Below are 15,743 nucleotides of genomic sequence, written 5' to 3'. Positions count from 1 at the left end.
GTACATACAACAGGTAGTAGCATTAGAGGAGAGTAGGAACAGGAAGGTGGACATCAAGTACTATATGTTGGACACTGTTCCTTGTACAGCTGATGGTACTGATGATGAGTTAGCTGAAGATTTAGGGGCCAAACTCTATCTCAAAGCTGGAAGATTGTATCCTCTAGATGAGTTCTCTTTCACTCATGGTCCATACACTAAAGTATTTGGTAAGTCTTTTAATTGTAATAGTAACTTTTACCACTGTTCGTACAATGAAGTGTTTTATATTACTCTTACTTTCTGTTTCACTTAGACCATTAAAGTATTTCATATTCTTTGTACCAGTAACTTACATCACTTATTCAGTAGATTCAAATGCCCAGCTCTACCACTATGTATTTATCAAAATGAACACAACAAGAATAAGAATCATATGATTTATTTCATTATTTCCATTTATTTATTATACCCCCACTCATAAGAGCTGGGGCTATATTGCAATCATCTTGTCTGTCAGTCCATCCATTCTCAGCTTCTATATGAAGGAATACTTAGATATTTGGTATGTTTCTTTTGCATAATGACTTCTGCCATGTCTCCCCTTTTCAGGTTCCTCACTTATCTACTTTCTGTTTACCAATTGACGAAGCAATTCTTCAGGTGGTACATAATGGACATTTTTTATCAGATTTTTATCGCAGGAAATGCTTAATTATTTGGTATCTTGCTTTTCCATGATGACTTGTACCCTTGTCTACCTTTCTCAGTTTTGACAGAAATGGTTGAATAGGTCTTCTTAGCGCTGTTTTGCTGAATTGTAAGGTATTAGTTTTCTTTTATTTTCGATAGTCCTGACCTAAATATGTAAGTTTTATAAGCACTGCAAAATTTCCTTTCGAGGCTATTTTTCAGCGATGTGCTACATAACATCACTTGTGTTGTGCAGCTATGATACTCATTATTTGAAAAAAAATCGGTTAACTATGATGGTCGTGTTTAAAATTTGTGGAATAATTTTGGGATATATTCATTCTAATCGGGTAAATTATTGTATTTAATCATTTTCCATTGTAGATTAGACAAAATTGCCTCAAATCAGCCATTATTTCATAAGTAGTAAACAAAGAGACGGTTATTTGCCTATGCTGTTGCTTGTATGTCACATGATGTCATAGAAACTAGTGATAATTTTCATTCTCACTTGACTGGCGCGAGATTGAAAAATATTGTATAGGAAGATCAATGGGATTTTAAACAAAATAGTGATAAATTTACTTTCCTAGTTCATTAGACATAATGTGACCTTATAATCTCTTGTTTTGATTTTTCTTTCTTCACTGGGAATTCATACATAGTCATTAATATGTTATGTTCTCTTAATAGTTGAATCTGAAGAAACTGATTTTGAAATACAACAGAAGAAGCGAAAGGTTTGTACATATACATGTATATGAGTGAGAAAACGTGAGCATACATGATGATCTAAATCAATGTTTCATGGATCAGAACCGCAATACTTAGTGTTGTTATGGAAATTCAAATCTTTAAATAACTTGAACTCATTTTGAAAAGTTGAATCTGGCTTGTTTTGAGCTGATTTGCAGCTTTCACATCATGAAATTATACATATGATTATGTGTTGTATTGTCAAATTAAATTTTTTATGACTTTTTTCATACACATATATGAATACACGATATCCATAAAATAGATATTGTTTTGGTTTGAAGTTAAAATATGCAAATTACTTAATAAATATGTATAAACTAAGTAGATAGGAATCATCCTGTCTGTCTTTCCATATGTTCACATATCTTGTAATGGCTACTCCTAAACAGATTTTGGAAAGGTAGGCATTATATGCAGATGGACATGAACAAAGACAGTTGTCAAAATAATGCAAGTGCAGCTTAGCTAAATGGTTTTAGCACATATTGTACACTTGGAAGTGGGAGTTTTCTGTTTGCAGGCTTTCTCAGAGTTTTTCTATCCCTTTGCCTTTCAGCTGTTGTTAGGAGAATATGAAGAGCCAAAAAGCAAGAAAATGAAGGGATCAGTGTACATGGTGCCAGAACTGACATATTTATTGTCCAGTTGTGAAGAAAGGCTAGCTTTTGTCAACCTTGGTCTAGAGGTAAGTACCTACAGGTGTTTATATTACAGGAAGGCTGAGTTTTTGTAGTAATCTTTAACATGTCATTGTCAGCAACCTGTAATTGGTCCATTCTGTTATGTTACTTTCTTTCTTACATGACTACTAAGTAGGCCACTATTGTCAGCTGTTTACAGAAAAAAAACATAAATATGTGTTAATATATTACATTGTCATATGACCAACTTGTTCTAAATTCTGATCAGTAACTTTAAACACAAACATACACATGTCTTTTGCAGCTTTGAATTATTAATTAAATTCTAAATTTTTCCTGAAATAATGTGTACATATTTGATTGACAAGATGTATTTTGTTGTAGTTCCAGAGAAATGGTGTAGTACATTCAGGAGTTCAGGTAGACTGTGAAGGAACCTGTTTCTGTTTGTCTCTTGCCAGGTTTGTACTACAAATAACAAATAAAAAGCAAGACAAAAAAGTCTTGAAATGTATTATATATCCCCTCAAACACTCAAACTCTGTCTGGCTTTCTCTGTATGTTCAGTTTATCCTTGGTACCATTTAAAATATGCATGTTATAAAATTGTCAGTTTAAATAGTTTTAAAGGGTAGATAATTCAATTGTAGTTTTGATTTTTTTTCGATTATTGAGAAATCTCTCATGTATTCTGCCTTTAAATATATCTGTTCGATTGATCAATTGCTATCTTTTGTGCAGAGTTTTACCTGATGAGCTGATGTCTTTTAGGAGTTTTGCTATAGGTCTTTGTCTTTTTCTGTAGAAATGTGAACATTTCAACAAACTGTTGTCTGTATTTCAGTATGCCAGATGTTGCAGGAATCGGTAAAGAAACGATGGACGACCTAAAGAAAGTCTTACTGTCCCTGAAGATCAGAATACTGTGTAAACCATTCAGACACTGGATAGCAGAGGTAATATAAATTACTTCTGCACTGTCTTGTTGATAAGTTTTTCATAATTGTCATTATAATATTTGTCTTTTATGTTTTTCTTAATCTTAATAGTTCTTATTTAAACACAGAATTAAGTAGTCTACATGTCCACAGCACTTATAAAATAACAAAACATTAGTCAAAATTTCAAATTATTGATTGAAGTGCGTACTCCATAATATTGTAATCTTTTTGTGGTTAATTGATTATACTTATTTGATTTAGTTGTTATTTTATTTATTGATTTTATTCAGTAAGATTCAATGATATAACCGATCAACCATAACAACAAAAAATACTTTTGTAGCCATTTGTTTACTGCATTACTGTTTAAAAAAAAACGAAAAAACATACATGTTAAAATGTCATATGTTTTTGATAATTTTAGAACAAACATGAAATATACATGTGTAAGACTAACAAATTGAATTATGAAAATCTTGTAAATAAACGTCATATGGTAATTGTATGTTTTTAATTGTATTTCATACTTGTATATGGAAAGGGTTATGTTTTTTTCACTATGAATTTGAAATCACATACTCTTACATTTTGTATGTGCTCGAAAACATATATATCCATATTGGTCCTAAAGGTATGAAAAACATGTTTTATGTTTGGTTGAAGCAGTCTTCAATGATTATATTTTCAGTACATATTTGCCAGACCACCAATACAGACTGTGAACAAGAAGGAAGCAGGTACCATATACATTCTATAAACAGGTTTATTTACCAACACAATGCACCTATTTATGTGAATTTTACTGTCATTTTTGAAAAGAATGATCAATTAAGAGTTCATATGTGCAAAATATTGTACCATCCAAACAGTTACTTTATTAATCCTGATTATAACTATGGAAACAATTTGGCTGAAAGATTTACAGCTACCAAAGAAAATGACAAAAACACAAAAATTATTTGATGAATCGTTTCAATTTCCTTCATATGCATAAATTATCATTTGAAGAGAAATTCACAGTATACCTGTTATTTTATTGTCTTATTTCTAGGACCAATACAGAGAGTTACCTATATGTGTGAGCTGAAGTCTGAGGATAGTAAGAAAGTTGTACAGAACATATTGGATGAATGGACTGCTACAGCCAATCTGTACAATCTGGTCAAAGATTTCTCACTAGTATATAATGGTAGGTATTGAATGCCACATACTACTTGTATAATTCTATGGGTTTTCTAAGTCTAATATTTACATTAACAGAAAGCTGTATAGATTTTCTGTAAAACCTGGTCAAAGATTTCTTATTTGTGTATATGTATGTGTTTCCTTAAAGCTTCCATTACTGATTCTATGTATTTTTGAGATTTGAGTTTTTCATCTCCTGCTCATTGACTTAAGGTATATAGTGAACCTCATGTAAATTGGTGTGTTTGCCAGGTTTGTTGATTATGATTAAAAGTCTCAGCTCAATCAAGTCTCTTCAAACTTTAACAAAATGTTGACTATAAAAACTGATCATGTTAGAATATGCTGTATATTGCATTTATCATTCAGGAGTTATGGCCCCATGCAGGAGTTATTAGTTATGGCCCCATGCAGAATCTTCTTGAACATTTTGTAGATTTGATCACTTTATAGACTTAATCAGGTAATAACTAAGGTTTGAATTTCTCTTAAAATGGGGAAAAGAGGATCATGTTTTAGGGTGTGAATACAGTCCATGAATAAATTCTCAATGATAATGTACGTGTATGTACAATTCATAACCACTGCCTTACCATGGAGCCATTTATGTCACTTCAGATTCACGAACCAAACTTCATCAGTATGTGGATATTGAATCATTTTCCTACAGAAGACTGACAATTCTCTACGGTCCTAACAGGACTAACTTGGTAAGTGAGAGGTTTCTGTAATTGGAAAAATGTTGCTACCAGAAACTTTTAATGTAGAGGAAATATGGAGAAGTAAAGATTTTATTGTGAATGCCAATTAAATTTTGATAAAAAAACAAAATACAATTGATACCTTTAGCTAGTTTAAACTATAGTTTAATCTTTTAATGTAAAAAAGAAAAGGTTAATATAAAAATCTTTGAAACTCCTCTTTTACGTCTAGTATCATTATGCTAATTACCATAATGTAATTGGCAGTCAAAGAATCAGTAAACCAAAGGTTTATTCAATCATGTCTCATACTATCCTTAAAGACATACTGTTATTGTCCTGTATCTTCCTTACTTAGCAGCTCCCTATATATCAAATATCACCTTCTCAGTGTCAAAACGATGGATTTATGTTATTGTAGCCAAATAAACTTTGATTTTTATAGGTGAACATACAGTGGAGAAGTGATGCTAAACAGTTCCAGCTGACACTAGGGAATTCAGGACAATCTCCTACCATCAACCCACATGTTATCATGTTAACACAGCTACAACAGGAGTTAAACAATACTCGCTCACTGGCTCAACTTGTCCAGGTAATATACTCACTGACTCAACTTGTTTTGGCATAATGCTCAGTGACTCAACTTGTTCAGGTCAGATACCCGCTGGCTCAACTTGTTTTGGCATAATGCTCAGTGACTCATCTTGTTCAGGTCAGATACCCGCTGGCTCAACTTGTTCTGCTAACAAGCCTTATATTTAAAAAAGAGTCTTGTGGATTTAAGTTATGTTTGAAAAATTGAGTAAAATGATATTCTTATGTGGCTGAGCAAATTTCAGCTTGAAAAGAAAACAAGTAAGCTTTAGAACACAATTCATAAGACTTGAATTTGTTTATGTAATCATATTTAATTAAAATCAGTCTAGCTAATCAGTCTTATTTGAAATTTTATTACATATATGTGTTACAGTCAAGTTTTATTTTTTGGCAGGTTTTACATGAAACATGTCCTCCCTTGATGTCTATCAACAAACTGCCTACAGTTATTATGCATGCTGGTGCATCGGTATGTAGTAATCTGGTGAGGGGGTTTGAAAGTACAGAAGAGTACTGCAAATTGAAATCAAGGATACCATACTCAAAGCAATGTATAAAAATCTAGGAGTAAAAACAAAGCAACAAAAACATGAACAGAAAAAAAACAGAAAAGTAAAACACACAAAAAACTGAAAGTAGACCTGGACTAGCAAAGAATGGGTTCCAGAAACTACAGATAGTTTTAAGAGACAGAAGCAAGTGAAGTTTGTGTGTCCTTTTTGGTAAAAATGGTTATTACAAATACAAAAATATTAATGGTGTGGTGTAATATACAGTGTAACTTACCTATCTGATCTGACTCACTGTAGGTATGATTAGGCAGGTTGTTGGATTATAAAGATTCCAGAGTAATAAACGGTCTGGTTTGAGGATCTATGAAATTTGACTTTCAGGTGTTCGTTTCATATTTTCATGCAATTTTGTTTCTGCATAGATTTTTTGCTGTTTAGTGATGTTTGATATAGTTATGAAATTGCATTTTAACAAATGTTTTCTTATGAAATTACACCTTTTCTATGATATTGTAGAACCTGAAACAGCTGTCTCAGAACTTTGCAGTTATGCCACAGTCTCCAACTCATGTTAGAATCTCATTCAGACAAGTGTATCCTTTTGTAACTGAATTGGAAGTCTGGAAAATGCTTTCTGAATTATTCAAAATAAGCAAAATATTATTTTAAATGAAAACTCTACTACGTTGTTCATGCTTGAAACTGCATATACATGTATATGGACTTTTTTTCTGGCATTTATAAAGTCAGTTCATTTTTACAATTTTGTGTTGTATAGCGTTAAATGTAGGTCACATTTTTTTTCACATATTTGACTTCCAAATAAAAAGTGAAAATCCATTCATAGAAAAAAAAACATTTACAGTATTGAAATAAGTGAAACAGAATCAATGAATGGTATGCTGATTTTCTACCTTAACTTTAGATCAGTATATGTATTGATGTCCATTTCCGTAGCAACGGTATTGTAGCCTTAAGAGATGGAGCTTTCAGCTTGTTTGACAACACTAAGGCTGTCGATGGATTCAATCCTGCTCCTATGTTTAAGGTATTGCATCAAGATTACAAAAAAAAATGTGAATTCAGGCGAGACTTTTTTAATTGAAAAAGAAATTTTTGAATTTACCCATTTTGATTTGAAGTTAATGTGTTGTGTATTTGTTCGTACAATATTTCTAGCCAGTACCTGCAATTCCTACATCCAGAAATTTTTCGGTTGATGATTCCATCTCTTAAAAAATATTTTTCCATAATTTTGCATTGTTATAATAGAGAGAACATTGCAGGATATACATCTTTTTGTGAGCTTCAGCTGAATGTATTTTATTCAATTTTCTCTCAAAAAGATCATTTGTATTTCAAATTTAATTCTTCTTAAGTTTAATTTATCTATTTACTTTTTTTTCAGGCTTTCCTGAACATGCATGTAGATGACTCAGTTGCTGGTGTACATAACCGCCGCATATCAAATGCTGAAGATGACAACCCACCATCACCAATTGGAATCGATGCTGTAGATGTTTTCAGTATGTCTCAGCCTTCTATTGGATCTCCAGCATCCAGGAGACAGGACAGTGCAGGACTTAGATTTCCTAGTCCTATGACCCCTCCCTCTAATCCTCATACACCAGCATCTCCTGCTAGAATGCCAGGGGTAAGTGTAGAAAAAAAGAATGGTTCACTGGATTGGACAAAATAATTTGGTTTTTAACATAAATGAAAGATTTATAAAGATTTTAAAGAATTTTTCTTAAAAAAGACATTTTTAGGTCTATAGGAAAAAAAAGCAAATCCACAGTGTCACTTTTTAAGACATCCACCAGCCAACTCACCAAAGGCAAGTAAAAACTGCATTTTGCTTGTACCAAAATTTCAGCTGCAAGTGAAATTTTCATGACTAGCATTATAATGACCCTTGACATACAGATTTATTTGTCTTAAGCAACCCAAGTCACTTCTGCCAACCTGACACTTCATGTTCAGTGTTAAAGGTTCATACTTAAACAAAGCTGGCTAGTATAATTTTATTTTGGAAAGTTAAGGTATTCACTGATACAGCAAGAAGAATAAAGGAATGTTTTACACACTGCAGATTTGTCTTAGTTTGTTAATTATTGATGAAGTGATTATGTTTTAGATTGCTCCATCTCCATCTACCAATCTGATGGGGACTCCTTCTCCAGCCACATTACTGACTGGAGGTTCTCCTGCCCCACCACAAACCATCAACATCAACTCACCTGGAACATTTGCCACTATGCCATCTCCTGCTTCATCTTTTGTCACCCCTCAAGGTAAGATTCTGACAATATCTTTACACATGGCAAATTTACCTTCAGAGGCATTGTGTTAATTCCTGCTTTGTACATTTCACCACTTGAGAAAAAAAAAGTTTTTAATGAGGTTACAGGCTACTTGCTTTCAAGCTTTTTTGGGATGTTAACAAAAACTTATTTTATTTCAATAATTTTTAGTCTTTCTGTTTATTTCTTTTTTTTTTTCACATTTAATAGATTTAATTGGTGTCTGTTATAGGTCCCTCTCCTGCATCACGACATGCCACATCACCAGGACATCCTGCTTTACATTCACCACAGACCATCAGTAAGGATACAGATCCATCTAAACCTTCAGGTAAATAATTTTGCATTTTTTCAAGGATTTTGCATTGTTTTAAAATTCTTATGTCTGTTTTTTTGAAGTTATAAATTGACTATGTTGTCAATCTGTCTGGTCATCCTTTAACAACTTTTTTATGGCAGTTTTTTTCTTTTTTTTTTTTTGCAATTACTTATCATGACCACTTTATATTTTGACAGAAGCTTTATATAGGTATGCCATATCTTAAGAATGGATTTCAAACTGAAATGACATCAACTTTTTGTTAAATCATTATTTTTGATTGGATGAACACAAAGTTTTATTGTTGTAGGTTGAAGTAATGTAAATATTTTTTATACAGTGTATACATACTCATTTTTGGCAGCGAATTAAATAACTGCAATATGTGGTACCTGCAATTATCATTTACTGTGAATTATCACAGTTTTGAAACTGTGAACGTAGGAACCGCAAATAGTTTGATCTTTCTGTCCTGAGAAAAGTTAGTTACTTCAAAAATCAATACATTTACAGAATATTACTGTATTTTGAAGATTTCTTATTTCATTTGCTTTCAGCTATCAATAATATGCCAATTCTTTTAATTTACTTAATAGTGCTAGGCCATGCCTCCAGAATTTTACCACAGAAGGCCTGGGCTGCCTCAGTACCAACATTATTATCTAATGAAGCATTTGATACCCTGTTGACACCAAATTTGTTACCAGGAGCATTGTGTTCAGTGTCACCACTTGAGAGATTCTTAGGTTGTGCCTTCCTGAGAAAACATTTACCTAGGATCATTCAAGCTGAAGATGAGGTACGAGGACTGCAAGCTAGGGCTTCAAATCTCATTTCAAGAGAGGGAGGTCATAGACTTTTCCAAATTTTATCAATGATCCACTTTAGGAAAACTAAATGAAATTGTTAAGGTTCTGAGTGAAAAATTGATTTAAACTCCAATGAGCTTATTGGGGTAGAATTCTTTTTATCTGCATCACCAACGCTACACTCTGTCTGTCTGTTCATACTGGGTCTGTCACATTAATGAGTAATCACTTTGTGTAATCTGTAACTCAAGAAGTCTTTGAACAATGTTATTCAAACTTTGTGCAGTGATTATATATATTTGGAAGATGTGCTTTTTTTAATTAAGGGGAAATTTTATTAAATTTTTCCTTCATTTTGAGCACCTTGAACTTAGCCATTTTTGTCATGTTATGTTGTGGAAGGTACCTACTTTGTGTAATATGTAACTAAAAAAGTAATAAAGCAATATTATTCAAACTTTGCATGATGATTATATTTATATTGAAAATGTGCACCTCATGTTATAAAGAAATTTGATTAATTTTTTCCTACATTTTAAGCATGTTGAACTTAGCAATTTTTTCAGCAGTATATGCTTTTATTATGACATTACAAATGAAAATTTGTAATCAACAATGTAGTATTTTAATTGGATTAATGTTTATGTACATATTGAAAATACTTATGTGCTAACAAATATATGATGGTGACCCAGGTCCAGACATGTACTGGTTTGGTAATTGTGATTTCTGAGATGAGATAGAATAGTTATCAAATATCATGACTTTTGACCAGTTGAAGATTGTTGCTTTACCTTTCTAGTTGTTCTTTCTTTTAAAACTGAATCCAGATGAAAGATAAAGTACTTATACCAGACTTGAAATGAAGATTTTCAACTTTCACCTTTAAGTAGATTGTATTTATCCTTTATCTCGAACCTGGCATACATGATGCCGCCAACTATAATAAATTAAAAACATGAGGGATGTGGTATAATTGTTGTAAATTATTTACAGCTGACTACAGTCCAGAGTTCTCAACCACATTTGATTCAGTTTAAGACAGATATTTTACAGTTCAGAGTGTCCTACAACATAAACACTTTCCAGACCATTCATCTGAATGCACAAGCCACACCAGGTTAGTCAGATTTTGGGAAAATGCAATGCATACCTGTTAACCCTCCCACATGAAAAAAATGAAATATTTAGAATAAAAATGGAAGATTTGTGGGATATTTTTGTTAAAATTACGATATTTTCTGTGAAAAATACTTTTTTTTTTCAGTTCACCTGGCCAAAGGCCAAGTGAGCTTATGCCATCACTTGACATCTGTCATCGTCGTGGACAAATTTTTAAAAATCTTCTCTTCTGAAACTACTGGACTGACAGGTTTTAAACTTGGCATGATTGTTCCTTAGGGTATTCTGCACAAAATGACCATTGATATTTTTGATCCATGAAAAAACATGGCTGCTGTTACTAAAAATAGAAGATAGGGGTCAGATTGCAGTTTTTTGCAAATAACTCAAAAACCATTGCCTTTAGCAAATTTCCGGCATGGGTAAAATTGTTCAGCATCATGAGAAGGACCTATGTCGAAATTTTCAAAACCATTTATTGACTGATGTAGGAGTTACAACCCCTGAAACAGTTTTTTTTTTTTTTTTTTTTCACATGTAAAACTTTGAAAATCTTCTCTAAAACCATTTAAGATCATTGAATGAAAATAAGCGTAATAGTTCTTTAGTGTATTATGCTCAAAATGACTGTTGTGATTTTTAATCCATGAATAGATATGGCTGCCTATACTAAAAATGGAACTTAGGGGTCATAAGACAGGTTTTTGAAAAAAATTCAAAAATTGTTCCCTTTAGCAAAATTCTGGTTCAGGTCATGAAAATGCTATCGAAAGCATTTCTTGCATTTGACAATTTAGTTGATTTTAACTTAGCCTGTCTCATTCCTCAAGTTTTTCAAATAAGCAAATGGTTAACCAGGTGAGCGTGTCAGGCTCTCTTGAGCCTTTAGTTTATTTTTACATCCAAAATTTCATTTTCTGTAAAAATCATCCTTATGAGACAGAATGTCCCATATGAACTGTTCCATAGATAAACAGGTATGACAATGGTTTTGGTATACTAATATTTGTGGTTTTTGTTCAAAGTCAAATTCCCTTAGACAGGGAGGATTTTCATTGAAAATAGAGATACTTTTTCAAAATGTACGAATTCAAAACCAAAGTGCACAATTTATGAAAAATGCAGTGTTTGGTTGGTCCAAAAAATTTTTCTTTTGTCGATGAACAAACAGTACGACACACTCAGGTCTTCAGAACTACTTTTTTACTCTACACAACAATCAACCTTGTTTTGTTGTTAAAGAGAAAAAAAAATATAAATTTCGTGTTCAATTCTTGTTTAAACTTGTTTAAATTTATAGAAATGACCTTTGTAAGTACTGTGAAAGTATTTTAATTCGTAGATACCTATTTTCTTGGATTATGGTAGAAACACAAGTTTGTGGATTCTTAAATTCGTAGTTTTTAGGTTTTTTGTATACACATCAATGAAAATCTCCTTTTTGCTGAGAACCAAATTTCATGGTTTGGCCTACCAGTGAAAACCACGAAAATTGGTAGCCCACGAACTATAGTACTTTCACAGTGCTTCATTATTATAAATGTGCAAAATTAAGTTTCAAGTTCATGCTTAAATGAAAAACAGTAATATGAAAGTCATATTACAATGATTTTATGAATGCAAAAAATACTACAGTGCTTTTCATTAGATTGAAGAATACCCACCCTACACATTTTTCTGAGGTAATAGTATGATAAGTGTATGAAAAAGCTGGTGTTTATTTTCAGATTTGAGAGATCATTTCCCTGCAGATGTATTGGATGTAATACAACAATTCTTTGAACTAAAGGTAAAGACCAGATGTGAGGCATTTAGGAGGAAGTAGCATATTTATAGGCTTCATAATCAGTGAATGTTGAATATCACAAAATTTTCAAGATCATTACAATTTTGACTTGGCAAGTTTGTAATGATGTTGAAATTAAATAAGCATATTGTTGTATTTTTGCATAACATGCATAATGAAATAATTGAGATCCCTAATCTACCATATATACACATGAGATGGAATAACACTAAATTGGGGTGGGGCGGGGGATTATTCTTATTCAGGTATCCCTACATCTACTGAATAGATCTATGCATAAAAAACACTTATAGGGTACTTCAAATAAATACAAGATAAAATGAATTCTAGCTGTTTTATTTTTACAAATCTTCAGCAAGCAGCTCATTTGAATATCATATGAGATAGGTAACAAATGCCTACTGATGGATTGAAATTTCTATAATACATCATGTTATAACTGTAGGTAGCCTGTCCACCATATAAGTTGAACACTGTGAGAGCTTTCTGTAGGTTGATAGGGACACCAATTAGAGTTCTGAAAGACTGTCTAGAAATCATGAGAATGGAACTGGTAAGTGTAGTTAGCAATGACTCCAACATTTGATGAAAATATTCAGGAATTTTTTTGGGGAGGAGAATTTTATTAGCAGCAGTTGCTTTAAGTTAAAAATTTTGTTTTAAGGTTATAGAGAATTAGTCTTATGTTAAAGCATTTTGATTTTGATAAGTTCTCTTGAAGGAACAGTCAAAACCCATTTGAAAGTGGCTATTACACAGCATACATCTATTGAGAAAGTTTTTAAACTCCTCAAAGCATATGAATATAGAATTTATTTCAAAGCTTTATTTGTTAAACATTTGAAAAATCCACCTAACATACTGACAAACAAAAACAAAACTTTTAAGAAGGCTAGTTTTTACTTTCTATTAAAATCCTTAGGTACCAGATAACAGACATAAGTGGAATATCCAGTGGTGTCTTACAGTACCCCCTGCATGTGCGTATGTAGCCCCAGCAGGCACCCCTGCTGTGGTATTTAAAAAGGCTTCAGGAAAAATGTTGTTCATGGTAAGTATTTCTCTGATGGGATATACAAATCAAAATGCTGAAAGCATTGTAGGGGTTAGATTGTTGCAAAAATAAAACAAAAACAATAAAATGTATTAAAAAGCAAATACTGGGTGATTACATATGCATAAATGTCATCTAATGGTCATAATACTGATGAAGTACATACAAAAACCCATAGAAAGATCATAGGAACTTCATAAAAAAATTTCTTTTAACCTGGACTCTTGCAAAACAGGTGCACTGGTAAGGTTTAACTGAGATTATGGAACAGGGGCACTGGTATGGGAAAACTGGGGATATGGAAGAAGTGCACTGGTAAGGTAAAAACTGGGAATATGAATCAGGTGCCCTGGTAGGGTAAAACTGGAAGAATTGAACAGGTAAAGAGATAGGGCAAAAATTCTGTGCAAATGATGTACATTTCATACAGAAATGAAAATTAATATAACTTTTCTTTTATTTGCTATTCAGCTTCAGTTTACAAGAAATGTACAGCAAGGTATGGAACCAACGACCATGTTCATGCAGTTGTTATACGACATTCACAAAAATACACTGGAACAAATGACGCTTCCATCAAGTCGGCAGATACATACTCCACAGTTTGTTGCAATATCTAATGTGTTAAAACGCTTTAGTGACATGTATCAAAATGCTGGAGAGTGTGTAGTGTTTCCCTCCATACGAGACATTGTTCAAAAGTTTGAAGGTTGATAAAGCTTTGTACTTGACAAGTTTGAAAAAGTGTCTCATTGTTCAAACATTATACTGATTGCAACTATCAGTAAACTTTCAGAAGCTATATGTAAATTTATGAATTTGTTCTGAATTGTAATGCAGATTGATTTATTTTTGTCAATGATGCTATAAAAGAGGACAACATTTTTAAAATGAAAATGTTTTACTTGATAATGGTATTAATTTTTGTTTTTGTTCAGTCTTGTTTATGAGTAAGTTCATGATTTTTTTTCTTTACATTATAGTATATATATAGTGGAAATTGGTTTGTTGAATGAAATTCCCCAAATTTTAATTCTTTCTATGTATGAAAATACCACTGAAACCTACCCACTCATTTACTATCTGTCAAGTGAATGCTTAGAAAGCCATATCCTCTCTTTAAGTAAAATTAAGATAGGAAAATATTTTTTGGTCACTTAAAATACAAGAAAACTAATTAAAATTCTATTGCCATTCCATTGTCAAAAACTCGTATTCCTGTGACATATTTTGTTTACATTTTTTTATATTTGTAAATCATGGATCAGTCATTTGGTGCATTTTTTAAATGACAAGGTATATTGTGTTTAAAATCCATGTTTATGACAGAAATGTTGTAAAGTTTATTGATCATGTCTTGTAAATTGGACAATAAAAGTGCTTGAAAGAAATTTTTCTGATTTTTTAAGAGGGTGTCCATGCAAAAACCAGGCAGTGGATTGCACATGATAAATTTTGTTTCCAAAAAAATTTCATCAATTTCATATCACAAATGTATCCTTTCTCAAAGTTGAATGTTGGTTGTTGATTAATTGCAACATTTGAAGAGAAAAAAATGCTGAATACTACTGTTTCAATGATTATTAAAAAAATACATAGAAAGCATTGAAATTCATTGAAAAAGGGAGATAAATATTAAATTTTATGCAAAATTTGGTTGCTTTGTTAGGGAACTTTAAAATTGTTTTCCGAGCCATCAAATGTCTTTTTGAAATATCTTTTTATTATTTGACATACATATGATATAAACATTACAATGGAACAAAAAATTCAGTGGAATAAATTTTGTCCTGTGCCAACCATATCATACCTGATTTTTACATGGACAGTCTATTAATGCATTACACAATGGATAATCACTGCAGTAATAAAATTTCAAAACAATTTCAGTATAACCTACTTCAGGTTTTTACCATGTTCTTACATCTGTTGTTTATTGTCCTGTGGCAGATATCTCCCACGTATCAGTACTATAATGTTTGATCAGTTGAACAGACCCTGCTTTGTATTAGTCTGACACCCTGAGCCAGATGTTTAATGTACTATCACACAGAATCAACAGCCCACAGGAAGACATGTCACCACATTTCAAACTCATTATTCTGACTCTGAGCCAATAACTGGCCATTCTATCTTCTATATACAGCATGCTTGGCAGAGAAGCAGTAACTTTCAAATATTGAGACATTGGTATGACTTGGTCAGGAACAAATCCTCTCAGAGAAGGTTTTATTCTGTATGATATTTTGCAAAAAATCATTTTTTAGGAGGAGTTACATTTACGAAATCTGCTCTCGGAGATTCAGAAAAGAACTAAA

At 32.1% G+C, this 15,743-nt stretch overlaps 1 protein-coding gene across 1 annotated transcript in view; it reads left to right on the top strand.

Annotated features, from left to right (window-relative positions):
* Nucleotides 1-14,816, top strand: part of LOC148613338 (mediator of RNA polymerase II transcription subunit 14-like) — a 29,121-nt gene extending 14,305 nt beyond the window's left edge. The window contains exons 17-37 of the mRNA XM_088586692.1: nt 14-209; nt 1,366-1,412; nt 1,988-2,116; nt 2,457-2,533; nt 2,917-3,028; nt 3,702-3,750; nt 4,065-4,202; nt 4,817-4,908; nt 5,345-5,494; nt 5,894-5,968; nt 6,528-6,604; nt 6,942-7,059; nt 7,420-7,665; nt 8,149-8,305; nt 8,547-8,645; nt 9,230-9,432; nt 10,439-10,562; nt 12,292-12,353; nt 12,817-12,924; nt 13,294-13,422; nt 13,897-14,816. Of these exons, the coding sequence (XP_088442818.1) occupies nt 14-209; nt 1,366-1,412; nt 1,988-2,116; nt 2,457-2,533; nt 2,917-3,028; nt 3,702-3,750; nt 4,065-4,202; nt 4,817-4,908; nt 5,345-5,494; nt 5,894-5,968; nt 6,528-6,604; nt 6,942-7,059; nt 7,420-7,665; nt 8,149-8,305; nt 8,547-8,645; nt 9,230-9,432; nt 10,439-10,562; nt 12,292-12,353; nt 12,817-12,924; nt 13,294-13,422; nt 13,897-14,139 (2,631 nt within the window). The 3' untranslated portion in view covers nt 14,140-14,816. The remainder of the gene's footprint in view (nt 1-13; nt 210-1,365; nt 1,413-1,987; nt 2,117-2,456; nt 2,534-2,916; nt 3,029-3,701; nt 3,751-4,064; nt 4,203-4,816; nt 4,909-5,344; nt 5,495-5,893; nt 5,969-6,527; nt 6,605-6,941; nt 7,060-7,419; nt 7,666-8,148; nt 8,306-8,546; nt 8,646-9,229; nt 9,433-10,438; nt 10,563-12,291; nt 12,354-12,816; nt 12,925-13,293; nt 13,423-13,896) is intronic.
* The last annotated feature ends 927 nt before the right edge of the window (nt 14,817-15,743 follow it).

The sequence above is a fragment of the Perna viridis genome, chromosome 6, assembly GCF_037379345.1.
Source record: "Perna viridis isolate PV_CMFRI_1.1 ecotype Kerala chromosome 6, ASM3737934v1, whole genome shotgun sequence".
In the NCBI taxonomy this organism is placed as follows: Eukaryota; Metazoa; Mollusca; class Bivalvia; order Mytilida; family Mytilidae; genus Perna; species Perna viridis.
The sequence above is the reverse complement of the archived record's forward strand: the minus strand, read 5'-3'. Positions and strand labels throughout refer to the sequence as shown.